We start from the raw sequence: 13,322 nt of genomic DNA on the forward strand, positions 1-13,322 counted from the left end.
AAGCTAAACATAAAATATGGCAGAGAAATATTGCACAAATATTGACAAAACTGTCAAAAATGAATACTTTTTAAGTAGGTAATTCATCAAATTTGATGTCATTGCAGAGAAACCCTTTATGTACAGTCTATGTTTATAGCATAGGATGACTTTTTGGCATTAGATCACATTATGGCAGAGGATCACTTTTTGGCACCACACCGGTAAATCACGGCCCGTTCACACCGCTTGGGGGACTCCCGGCATCCCGGTCCCGGATCAGGAGGAGGAGGAGCTTCGGTGGAGGAAGTAGCTCCACAGATTGGATGTGAGTGTGGAGGAGCACTTACCTCCATAGTGAGAGTGTCGCCAACCACTGGATTGTTAAACTACACGATAAAAAAGAAGAGAAGAAGAAGAAGATCCTCGGGAGGAAAACCTTGGAGGAAGCTTTTGTTCTTCTGTTTTTATTTCCCAGGTACAGGTTGAAGCGGTGCCGCCGGTCCAGCAGCGAGCAGTATGCATTCAGACTGCAGGCTGCTATGGGCAGAGCGGTAATGGTGGGCAGGGGACCGACAGGGGCCGCCGGGGGTCTCGTCCTGTCCGTCCTCATCATCCTCACCACGGAGGGCTGCCGAGCGCAGAAAGGTGGGTGCCCCGACAGCCGGGTCGAACCGAGCCGTTACCGGGCCACGCTGCTTTTAACCGTACACACACACACACACACACACACACACACACACACACACACACACACACACACACACACACACACACACACACGTTTAGATGTTTAACGGTGCTGTTGTGGTGAACTTACCTTACATGGCCGTGTGTGTGTGTGTGTGTGTGTGTGTGTGTACGTGGAGTGAACGGCTGCTGTTACGCCGCCGCCCGTCATAGTGTGTTTTTTAAGTGGTGCAGTAAAACCAGGCAAACCGGTTTCTAAAAACCGAGCCAGCTAAAAAAATAACCGCTCTTCCAGTTGTTCTCTGTTCGCCGAATTAACGTGTAGCTTTGAGTGATTTGTAAAAAGTCCAAAATCGTGGTCTGCTGCTTTATTTTTGCTTTCCGGTGAGCTAGCTATCTTTAAATCGTCCAGTTTTTAAACGGAGTCTGGCTTTCAGCTGCTATGTGTACGAGACAACAGCACGCATTTGGTAGCTTGTGACCTCGTTTCTCTTTCCAGGTGGAGCAGTTTCACCACGAAACCAGCAATAAAATCACAAGAAGCTGAATATACTCCGATTGGACACGGTTTACTGGATGCTAAATGTAGCTAAGCACAATAAATGAGCATTTTTAGAGTTTGCAGCTAACCTCAGGTGGTGAGAGATTGGGGGTGGGGTGGCAGTGGGCTGTAAACACGTGGACTCCATAGTTTGTCACAACTTTAAATTCAAATAAATCACAATTTCACATTAATAATAGTGCTGGTAGAGGTTAGGGGCGCATTTCAGGTTGAATTAAATGACTTTCTGGTTTGTTTCTGGGCCTGAGAGCCCAGTGGAGGAAGGTAATGTGAACTCCTGCTGAGCAGCATGCAGTTGTTCAGAGACATTTGTGAGTCAGGCTGAGGGTAGCTGCTTTGTTTTTGTCTTGTTCATCTGGATAATGTCCACTGACGGGTTCTTACATAACTGCAGGCCCACAGAACATCCACTTAGCTCCATAAAGCGTGACTGCTCAGTGTTATCTCAGAGCCACAACATCAACACATGCAGTGTCTCTGCTTTCTGACAGCTCCGAGCTCGTCACACACAAAAACACACTTCTGATTACCAAGGAAAGAGTCATCATCGCTGTTAAACTGAATTTCGACCCCTTAAATCAGATTGGGTTTATGCGGTCATTAACTGCATAACTAATAAAATGAAATAGTCTGTTCTTCAGTTTTATGTGCGATTTTAATGTCTATAAAATCACATTAGATTTCATTAATCTGGCAGACGGTGTTATCGAAAGTAGGACAGAAGATAACTTGATTTAATTATTGATAGAATTATCTATTATTTTCTTCATTAGGTAACTGCTGGCTGTAAAAATCTTCAGTAAATGGCAAAAAAACACAGTTGCTCCTGCTTACAGTTTTCTTCAGATAGTTTGTTTTGTTTGAAAACTTAAAGTAAAAGCTGCATTCCCTTATTTTTGAGAGTCTGGAAGTAGAGAATAAATGGCATGTTTGCTTAATAAATTCTTTAACCCTGTAAGACAAATATAGAACAAGCTAAGCAAAAATAAATATAAAAAAAATACACTAAACTCATTTAAAAAAAATTTTGTTGCAGTTTTTTCGTATTTTTATATATCTATTTCCAGCGATTCTTTGGTTCTGTTCCAGATGACTTTTACTTTCACGAACAGTTTAAGGTTCATTGTCTTGCTCAAGAGCACCTAAACAAATGAGAATAAATCCACCAACCCTATGATTTATGGCTTAAAACAGTGTTGTGATATGAACTGCATTCACATCAGTAATTACCTGCAAAACAAGCCTTTACACAGCATATGAGAGCAGGTAAAAGAAGCAACGATTAAATTAAACTGGCTGAAAGTAGTGTTTGTAATTTAATGTTTACAGGCGTACTAGCATGTTTTAAATAAAATAAAACATGAGCATCTGAAATTGAAAACCAGATCATCAGTGTGTCAGTCAGCAGTGTCTCTCTCTTTCTTATCCTGCCTGTGGCCTTCAGTGTGGATGATGCTAGTCTTTTAAAACTATGCAGCTGCTACATCGGTTCCTTTAAATCAATTGGCATTGTCGAACTTTTGAGCAAACTGAAGGAAATACTTTAGTTGGGGATTATTTAGAGCTGCAGATTAACACATATTTCATGTACTGTTGAGTTTTCACGGCAGCAAGACGTTGCAATTGGGAATAAATTCAGTACTCGTCTTCATCCCAGTGAAGCATCGTGAAACGGTGTAACAATGGAACTCTTTGGTACAGGAAAGTAACATAGCATTTGTAGATTTTTTTTAAAATATTTTTATTGAAAATAAGTAGATATGCTGCTGCAAGCAAAAAAAAATTAAAAACAATCCAGTCTTTAAATGTAAAAGGACTGTTACTTTAGCTTCATACTCTGAAGAAAAAGTGAAAAAAATTAAACAGTAATTGTGTTTTGTGCAACAATTTCGTTGTTGTTCTACGTGTTCGGCCTCGATTGACTCATTTGGATTTTGGATTGTTCGCTGATTGTGGATGTAAAAAAAAAAAGCAAGAAGTGGATATAAATGATATCGAAACACTTCTAGCTTGAATTTTCCTCTGTCTTAAATGTCTTTAAGTCATGACAGCGACGGTTAACTGGAAATTGAGAACAACAACGGCAAGAAAACTTTTACAGAAAGCTGCTCGTTTGCAGCTGCAGGATGGTTCGGCTGACTCAGGGGAGGTGGTGCGTCGTTCCGCTGTCTGACACCGATACAGCAACAGGGCCGACCTGGAGGAGTCGTCAGGAGGAAATCTGACCTGCAACCTCATCCCATAAGTCATGGTCTAGAGTATGAAAAGCGACATCTGGATGAGCCGGAGTTGTTTTGGAAAGAAGTTGAGCTTTCTGGCCACAGACAGGTGTGTTTGCAGGCGTTTGATGAAAAGAACAGCGTGACAACCGCTGAATCTGGAGGTGGAAACATTCTGCTTTCAGCCAGCGGGATAAAGAGAAGATGCAAACGTCACGCAGTCAGTCGGGATGAAACTAAAAAGAAGTTGGCTTCTACAACAGGACAGTGATCTAAAGCAGACACCATCAAACTACTTTAAGAAACACGAGCTGAAGCTTCGGGAAAAGCCCTCACTGACCCCTGACTTGAGGATTATTGAAAATCGGTGGGTAGATCTTGATCATTTACTGGAGGAAGACTTAAAAATATCTCGGAACACAAAGTGATCTGCAAGGAAGACTGAATGAAAATTCCTAATTGAAGAATACGAAGTGGTGCTGTCCTACCAGGGTGCCCAAAGTTACACGAGCTGCATTTCCGTTACCGTTAGATATGCGCAAAATGTAAATAGAATAATAAAAAACTGGTAATGGAAACACCTGAATTTCGAAAAAGGACTAAAATATCGCAAAAAAGTTTTTACGCTCTCATGAGGTGGTTTTTCAGACATTTCGATATTAAAGAATATCGCAAAAGCGCAATGGAAACACTTTTTCTGCAATTATACGTCACCAGACGTGACGTACCTGGTCACATGATCAGTTCTCTCAGAGTAAACATGGCGCGGTACATGTGGACAGAAGAGGAGACCGAGACTTTTCTTGCCATTATTCTTGAGAAAAACATCACTGCCATACTAGACAGCAAACAGCAGAGGAATGCAGAGTGTTAGAAGGAGATAGAAGCGTCCATCTTCCTGCAGTGAAATCTCGCGGGATGATATTTTAGGAGAGTTACGATGCTTCTGCCCAGAACAACCTTCAATGGAAACACGTTCAAAGCGCACATATACTTTGTCGAAATTTTAAAAATATCGCTTTTATTTTGCAAAAAACTGTAATGGAAACCCAGCTATTGACTTTTAAAATTATGGATGAAATGCACACTACCTAGAGGCATTAACATTTGCAGAATAGTTTATTTTTGATGTGTGTTTGCTGCAGTCATTGTATTTACTTATTCTAACCTCAGAAATCTAGAATCTGCCCAGGTTTTGTTTACACTAACTGTGCTTATTTTCCAATGTACGTGGTTGTTGTGAAATTACAAATCGGTTAAATCAACAGAAACCCTGCTTTGTGTTTGTCCTTGTGTATGCGCTTCCTGAACCCGTGTGTTTGTGTTTGTCCTGCAGGTGATGGCTGTGGTCCCAGTGTGCTCGGCCCGAGCAGCGGGACTCTGTCCTCTCTGGGTTACCCAAGGACGTACCCCAACAACACGGTGTGCGAGTGGGAGATCAGCGTGCCTCGTGGCAAGAGGATCCACTTCCACTTCGCCTCTTTGGACATAGAAGACAGCGACTGCCAGGTCAACTACCTCCGCCTCTACAACGGCATCGGACCAAAGAGGAGCGAGATTGGTGAGAATCATAAGCACTGACTAGAGCGAACTGGAAATGTTTTTGAGGGGAAATTTTGGTAGCGTTTCTTTGGAAAATGAAAATGTTGTCATCTGAAATTAAATTTAATTACACAAAATGTGTTGGGGGGGGGGGGGGGGGGTTGCTTCCCCAAACAAAGGAGTTCAAGTTTCTCAGGATCTTGTTCATGAGTGATGGGAAAATAGAGCCTGAAATGGACGCAGGGATTGGTATAGCTTTAGCAGTAGTGAGGGTGTTATACCGAACCGTCATGGTGAAGTGGGAGCTGAGCGGCTAGGCAAAGCTCTCAGTTTACCCTCACCTATGGTCATGAGCTCTGGGTAGTGACCAAAAGAACAAGACTGTGGATACAAGCAGCTGAAATGAGCTTCCTCCGTAGAGTGGCTGGGCTCAGCCTTAGAGATAGGGTGAGAAGTTCAGACATCCGGAGGGAGCTCAGAGTTGAGCTGCTGCTCCTTCACTTCTGAAGAAACCACTTGAGGTGTTCTCCTCCAGGGAGACTTCCTTTGAAGGTTTTCTGAACATGTCGACCTGGGAGGAGACCACGGGGCAGACCCAGAACTAGCTGGAGGGATTATGTATCTCATCTGGCCTGGGAATGCCTTGGGATCCCCTAGGAAGAGCTGGAAAGCATTGCTGGGGGGAGGAAAGTCTGGACCGACCTACTTCGTCTGCTGCCTCCGCAACCCAACCGCTAATAAGCGGAATAAAATGGATGGATGGATGGATGGATGGATGGATAGAAAAAGCATTGAAGACTTCTGTTAAGGCAGCAGCATACTCCCATCAAAGCTGCTTGTCAGATAGTAAAATAACTTCCCTCCACACTTTACTGATGTTACATATCGGGCATCAGTGTCCAACAAATGTCTTACACTGAAAATCCAGAATTTCCACCCACTTTATGTCAGGCAATGAATTGTAGATCTGGTGGTGGTTCTTTGGCACCACTTCTCCTGCATCACCTGTGACGGCACCTTTTTAGGAAGCTGCTGCACAGCATCAGATGGTTCTTGCTTTTTCCCCTCCTTAAATTCATTGACCGAGGTACGGTAATCGGCATGGTAGAGGTCATTGGGGCTAAGAAAATTAAACTTTGGATTGTTGAGCTCATTCTTGCTTCAAACTCAGTCCCATTCCTGACAACAGAGCTGGCAGTTTTGTCCACGATGTTTCCGACCTCTGGAGGTGGATAGCAGTGGGTTTAGTTGCTGGGTTTTCTTCTGAGGGTGCACCGTTCTGGTTGTTGGTCTCTGGTTGAACTATCTGAACAGGTCCAGGCCGCATGGCTGCGACTCTGTGTGAAAACCTGGAGCTACTGTGTCACGCATTTGTTGACCCGATGGAGGCGTTTTACTTCCAGACACGAGTCTTTGTCCAGAGGCAAAAACAAACAAACCAACCAACCAGGCTTTGATCTTCTTTCTTTACTTCTCTTTTCTTTTGACACTTTCCGTGCAAATAATTAAGCATCACTCTCAGAATGATCCTGGAGTCCCTGTCAGAAAATACGTGCCGTTATCCTCATAATTAAATCATATTGCATTTCCCCCTTTCTTTATGACAACTGGTTCTTCTGTTTGCAGCTGTTTGGAGTGACTATAAACACTTTTTCCTTAACAAATGTCCCATTAGCCTGTGCTGCTTGCTCTGTGTTCACGTATACAAGCACAGAAAACACCTGGATATTAGGAGAAAGCAGGTTCGGTGAGGAAACTGGTGAACAAATTAACTTTCACTGTTCTAACCTCTTTACAGTGAAACTTGCACGTCACACAGAAAGTTAGCGCTCGGATTTCTTCCTGACCTCAACCGTGTTTTTGAGCCAAGGGTGGAATATTTTAAAGTAAAGATATGTCCTGGCGCTGCTGACGGCTGCAGCTGATTTCACATGCTGCAGGCAAATTTGGGTCATTTAAACAGGAGAAGGCAACAGTTGGTGTTCAATATGAATAAAAAGCGTGCTCACATTACCGCATTGGTCTTTGCTAATTTGTTAGCATCTGAGCTTGATGGTCCAGAGTCGAATCAAAGACCAGCCAGATGCTATGCACACCTGTTTTTACGATGTTATGAAAGATGGAAACATAACAGGCTATTTTATTTTTATCTTCTTTATTCAGCCAAAAGTCTGTGAGGGTAAAAGCTGTTTTAACCTAAGACAATAGGAAGTTTGACCCGAGTTTATTTTTCATTCCTAAATCCGTCTTTTACGTGTAGTGCTGCTAATCAGTCCAGGTATCAGAATCAGAACTACTACACTGTATTGAGTGTAGAAGTGGAGAAATATGTCCTAAAAATGAAACGTAACTCGACAGGTATGAACACGAAATGCAAAAAAGTGCACTGTGCAAGGGAAATAAAAAATATGTGTGTGTCTGACACTGAGTGAGGGAATGTTGTTCTATATTGCTAGTAAGTCGCTGCAAGTGGGATCTAATAAGAAATCATCTTTGTTTCACCATGAAGCAGGAGTAAAAGTTTCCTAGAAAATCCAGACTGACTTTATTTATGTATTAATATAAATACAAATAAAGGCAGTCTGGCATGGTGATGACAGGAGACGATTTCAAAAAGGAGGGGCTAACGAATGCAGCTTGAAGGAGAAAGAACCAATCAGCGTAACACGGATGTGACGCACAAACAAATCGACCTTGAAGTCCATGTAGTCCAAACAACAATGGCATGCAGCCGAGAAAGCGTCGCGGTGAATGATTACTGCCGTTTTTGTCACAAAAATCTGCGAATACATGGGGTACTCTCAAGTACAACACTTATTTTTGAAAAGGCTACGCAACAAAAGACTCCTTCCGAACGATTAGCGGTGTTAGGAATAACTTTAAATCGGAGCCAAACCAAGTCAGTGCGTATGTGTGAAAGTTGCTTAAATTTACTCACACGTTTGGAACGGGATTTTCCTCTGTACAAACAATGGCAAGAAGCCGAAAGTAACGAGCCATCCACTGCCTCCTCATCGTCGCAAACATCAAGTGAAAAGAGGCAACGACTAACGCCATCCAAAACGCCAAGAGACCACAAAATGATTCGCTTTCGCCCCCCTCCTCCTCCAGCATCATCTTTATGGGTAATCCAGGCGCTGAAGATGACGCAGCATTAACTCCCGCCTCCTGTGCTATGATTGGTCGTACCAAACTGTACCGGGAGGGAAACGCGCTTCAATTCGCACAATGCCAAACTGACTCTCCTGTATCTCCTAACATGGAGATAGGAGATTACATGGAGATTCAGTTTGGATTTTCCAAGCTAGAGTAAAAGAGTAAAAAGATCCTAAAGGCTTAAATTTGACTTGATATGACCAAAATCTAAAAAAATGGTTCATGAAAATCTATTGGCATTTGATGAATTCAATGAAAACATGAGACTTTGCATCCCTTGGCGGAACACTACGATTTATTGAAGTACGTCTAGAATACATGCGAGGATATTTTAGCAACGACTGATCCAGGATTGTCGCTGCGTTATAATCAAATATAATTCATGCTTCTTGGTGCACAAGTTGTCATTAAGTTGAAGCAAACGGCTAACTGTGTCCTCTGTGTGTCTGACAGTGAAGTACTGCGGTTTGGGTCTGAAGGTGAACGAGCTGATCGAGTCCACCGGCAACCAGGTCACTGTCCAGTTCATGAGTGGGACCCACCACACCGGGCGTGGATTCTACCTGTCCTACTCCACCACTGAGCATGCAGGTAAGCGAGCCGCTCACCTGTGAGTGTCTTTATCGCCCCAAGCCTGCAGGGACAGCCGCGTGATTATGTGATCTCGGTTCGGGGCCCGGCTAGGTTTCTGTTTTCGCCCTCGGAGATTGCATGTGTTTGTTGTAGTCACAGCTGTTTGATTCTGCACCACCACTTTTTCTTTTCCTTTTTTTTACTCTACTGAGGTATTATGATTGTCCTGAAATAAGTTGTGCACAGATGTGTAGCATGTGGGTTTGTCTAAAAGCTGGCAAAGTATCACTACTGTTGTGTGAAAACATCATATTTATCCACGTGTTAGCTTTGAGGACCGTTAAATACGACGACAGCAATTTGGGCTTTTAGATGGGTTTGTAAAAAATCCCAGGAAAAGGTTTCATCCTGATAGGATGCTTCACCCCCCACAGTAGGGCTGGCCCGAATAGTGGTTTCTGGCCTCCGGATATTCGGGCCCTATTAAAGACGAATATTCATTAAGCCCCGTAACGTCTGACCGGGAAGGGGCGAATATTCGGATACGAAAATTAATATCCGGATACCGCCGTAGCGAACGAATATTCGGATATTCGGGATATTCAGGTCCAGCCCTACCCCACAGTTAACTCTGTGTTCAAATGAAAGTCTTAAACTAACTCACATTTGAGCAACAAGTCAGTGTGAACTAGAGCTGTAAAACATAATCGATCTGTTATCCACTATTAGATTGATCTTCAATTATTTTGCAAATCGAAAAAGGTCTAAAATCTCTTATTCCAGCTTCCTCTATCTGAATGGTTTCTGCTTTATTGACTCCTCTGTGACAAAAAAAACTGAATATCTTTGGTTTGTTGACAAAACAAGACTCTTCACAATGTTGCTTTGGGACCATTTTTGGACATTTTACAGATCAAGTGGATTAAACAAGAAAATAATCAAAAGAATAACAGACTGAAAATAAAAGTGATGCACCGACTGATTCACTGCCCAACATCGCCGCCCCCAGAGCCACATTTCTAACAGTTTTGCCTTAAGGAAACGTGTTTTTGAAGTCTGACAGAGTGTAAACTGTCTGTAGCATGTCTTTGTTGTTGGATAAATTCAGATCTGGTCCGTTCTCGGGTCCCTTTTGGATTAGATGTCCTTTTAAAGTTTTTCTTTGAGTGGTTTGGGTTCGTTTTCCATCGTCTCCAGCTGAGTAAAGTGCCGATCTGTGCCACTATTATTATTTTCTGTTTAATGTCTTTTGTCGTCCTTGTATATTGTAGATATTATATATATTCTCATTATCCCGGAAGAAAACAGTGTTTACAGTTCATTAAAAGGAAAAAAAACCCCCAGAAGAATAGAGGACTGTGTGTGTGCAGTTTTGTGGCAGCAGTGCTCGAGGCCAAACGAGAGAAGCATTTACGATGTGGTGTTTGCTCACATATTTAAACACACAGCACAGATAAGGAGCTGCTCTGCTGTGAATGCTATATTCTGATCAGCCACATGTCTGGAATTCCAGCGTGCAGGGTTGATCATGCTGGCGGGCACCGTCTCAATATTGTTTTTCTTCCGAAAATGAAGGAACAGACGAGCAGAGAAGAGGGGACGAGTCTCTGCTTAGTCACATTCTAATGTGTGTTTAGAACATGTCAGTCCTCTGCATTGTTTCTGTATGTGTAACCTGTGCGTTGTGAATGTTTAAATTGGAGTTTGGCTGGTAAAAGATATCCGAGAGGAGGAAAAAGGAGGATAGGCAGATGTTTTGGGAAGCGAGAAGAGTCATCATGAAGCCGGTTGAGAAACAACGGCGAGAGGAAGTGAGAGTAGTTGAGAGACTGATGATATTTTGTGGTTTTATTGTCCGTGCCTTCACCCTGTGATAAACGTAACAAAAATGCATGCGTCTGTACATGAGACCAACTCAAAAACGCCATCTTTTCTGCTTTTCTTGACTGCGGTTTGCGTTCACGCTCTATTGTACGCACATGTACAAGTTTACGCAGCACAACACAAACACTTTGCCTTTACATTTACCCTTAAGAAGTATACAGCGTTCAGTTTTTGGTGGCATTGGTCGGAAAAGTGTAAAATTAAACAAGTTCATTACTGAGGCCATAGCGATAGAGAGATATCCAGTGCCTCCAGGATTTTGTGGGCATTTTTCCAGATTGTTGCGTCCTAAAATGCCTGAATTCGCAGCAGCTTTTCTGAAAAATCGCGATGTAAGTTGCAGTGTTTTAAGTGTATTTGTTGCGAGACAGTGACAGTTTCTAACGAGTAGGGCTGGCCCGAATAGTGGTTCCTGGCCTCCGAATATTCGAGCCCTATTAAAGACGAATATCCGAATATTCGTTCCGCCCCGTAACGTCCGACGGGGGGCGGGGCTTGTGGCGGAGACGGCCCGAATATTCAGATCAGTTCGTCTGGTCTCCCGGGTCCAAATTTTGCCTTCGTTTTGTCTTCAGTTAAACTGAAGAATTCCCAAACAGCGGAGGTCTTCAGCATCTTGTCTTTTTATGCAACGAAGTGAAGCGTGACGTCAGAGTCGGCAGCAACCCGGCCATTCGGGTGGTGGAAACAAACACAAACGGAGGAGCCGAGATGAGCCGAACACGGCAGAATGAGCCGAAGTGGGCCGAAGGCGAAGGGAAGAGACGAGCTCCGAATATTTTCGCCTGGGGGAGCGGAGGGCGAATATTCGGATACCAAAATTAATATCTGGATACCGCTGTAGCGAACGAATATTCGGATATTTGGGATATTCGGGTCCAGCCCTACTAAAAAGTTGTATTTTTTCAGCTTTTAGAACATGTTTCAACATTTTAATTGACAATATTTCTTCCTAAACTAGTTCTTTAATGCTCTAACCCATTTCCACAAGCTGGCACACCACGGTGGGAAACTAGCAGCAGCCAGATCCTGGTTTAACATGAAGTGGTTGGTGGATTTAAGGCAGTAAATGATCATTTACCATAGAATGAATCATATTTGGACACATCTGTCAGTGGCTTGAACAGTTAATTTCACATCCTGGTGTTCACACACACACACACACACACACACACACACACACACACACACACACACACACACACGCTCACGGTTTGTCACGTCCATTAATGAATCTATCTTCACTTTATTCTGTCAGAGCTCCAACAGATCTGGATCAACAGCTTCCGTCACAGTGATCTGTCTGCTCTGTGGTCCGCTGACGTTCTCCTGATGTTTGGTGGTAGAAAAGTGTTTGTCAATCGATGGTTTTCGTTTGTGTTCCACCATGTTATTTCACGGATGTAAAACAGTTTACCTCTGCTTTGGTGAAGAACATCACTGATGTTACATTGCAACTTACAAACTAGAAAAGCACTCAGAGTTCAGACCTCCGCCAAGGATAGAGAGGAAAACAGGAAACCCATGCAGTAAAGGATCATGAGCTGGAATCATACCTGCGTCTCTGACACAGTTCTGTTTATGAATCACCTTCTTAACCAGTTGAGCTATCTGGACACCTTGTTCCAATTTGTTGGACGACATACTAACCTATGATGTTTTTGTCATATTTTGGACCACATACTTAAACATACTAAAAAATTCAAAATGATCCAGAATCCAGGATCCTTTCCGGATTGCCACCAAAATTAAATCAGCTCTTCCTCTTACCATAGTCTACATCCCCTCAAAATTTCATGTGAATCTGCCCAGGCGTTTTTGAGTTATCTTGCTAACAGACAATCAGACAGACGCACAAACAAACGCCGGGTGTCACATAACCTCCTTGGCGGAGGTAAAAATATTACAAAAATGACACAAGATGACAAAAGAAGACACAAAACAACAAAAACAAGACAAAATATTACAAAAATGAGACACAAAGCCACAAACGAGACAAAAAACGACGGCTAACGCAAAACACAAAATACCAAAAATAAGACAAACAACACAAGTGAGGCACAAAGGAAGCACAAAATGGCAAAGATGAGAAACAAAATGACAGAAACATGAGAGAAATGACAAAAGTCAGACACAAAAAACAACAAAAACAAGACAAAATATTACAAAAATGAGACACAAAAGAACAATGAACAATCGAGTATTTTACTTTATGATCAGAACAACTTGTTACAGTCCAGAAATTATTTTAAATTTATAATTTTATAAATCTGCAGTTAATGTCTTCTCTCTAGTTTTTACTCTTTACAAAATGGTCTGGATTGGACCCTCTGATGAGCCAGTTTTGGCCCGCAGACCGCATGTTTGACACCTCAAACCGTCAGATTCTCTCTTTAATAATAGCGCCATTGCTTAGCGCTGTGTGAGCTCCGTCTCTGAGGACAGGCCTCATCATGTGGAATATTTGCAGGAACTTTGGATCAACATATAATTGGATCCACTAGAAGAGGGAAGTCGGTGACGTTTGCTCAGCGGATAATTCAGTCTGTGGTCATCTGGGCTGAATCACACCGGGAGGCAAACGAGGTCGCCGGAGCACCCGGCCACTTTTTTCCACCAATCGGTCGACGCGAGTGTTTTCTTGTCATGCAGATGCGCGTGGGTGGACGGTTTGCACAGCTAAGTAAATCAGTAACCATGGTGACCTGCAGCGGTGG

General features: G+C 42.8%; 1 protein-coding gene across 4 annotated transcripts in view; it reads left to right on the forward strand.

The window, feature by feature from the left end:
• The first annotated feature begins 261 nt into the window (after positions 1-261).
• The window catches only part of dcbld2 (discoidin, CUB and LCCL domain containing 2), a 31,035-nt gene continuing 17,974 nt past the window's right edge, over positions 262-13,322 (forward strand). For 3 of the 4 annotated variants that reach the window (XM_051958490.1, XM_051958491.1, XM_051958493.1), the window contains exons 1-3: positions 262-627; positions 4,787-5,011; positions 8,602-8,739. In XM_051958490.1, coding sequence (XP_051814450.1) covers positions 522-627; positions 4,787-5,011; positions 8,602-8,739 — 469 coding nt within the window. In that variant the 5' untranslated portion in view covers positions 262-521. The remainder of the gene's footprint in view (positions 628-4,786; positions 5,012-8,601; positions 8,740-13,322) is intronic. The other variant, XM_051958492.1, reaches the window with a different exon arrangement.

The sequence above is a fragment of the Acanthochromis polyacanthus genome, chromosome 14, assembly GCF_021347895.1.
Source record: "Acanthochromis polyacanthus isolate Apoly-LR-REF ecotype Palm Island chromosome 14, KAUST_Apoly_ChrSc, whole genome shotgun sequence".
Taxonomy (NCBI): Eukaryota; Metazoa; Chordata; class Actinopteri; family Pomacentridae; genus Acanthochromis; species Acanthochromis polyacanthus.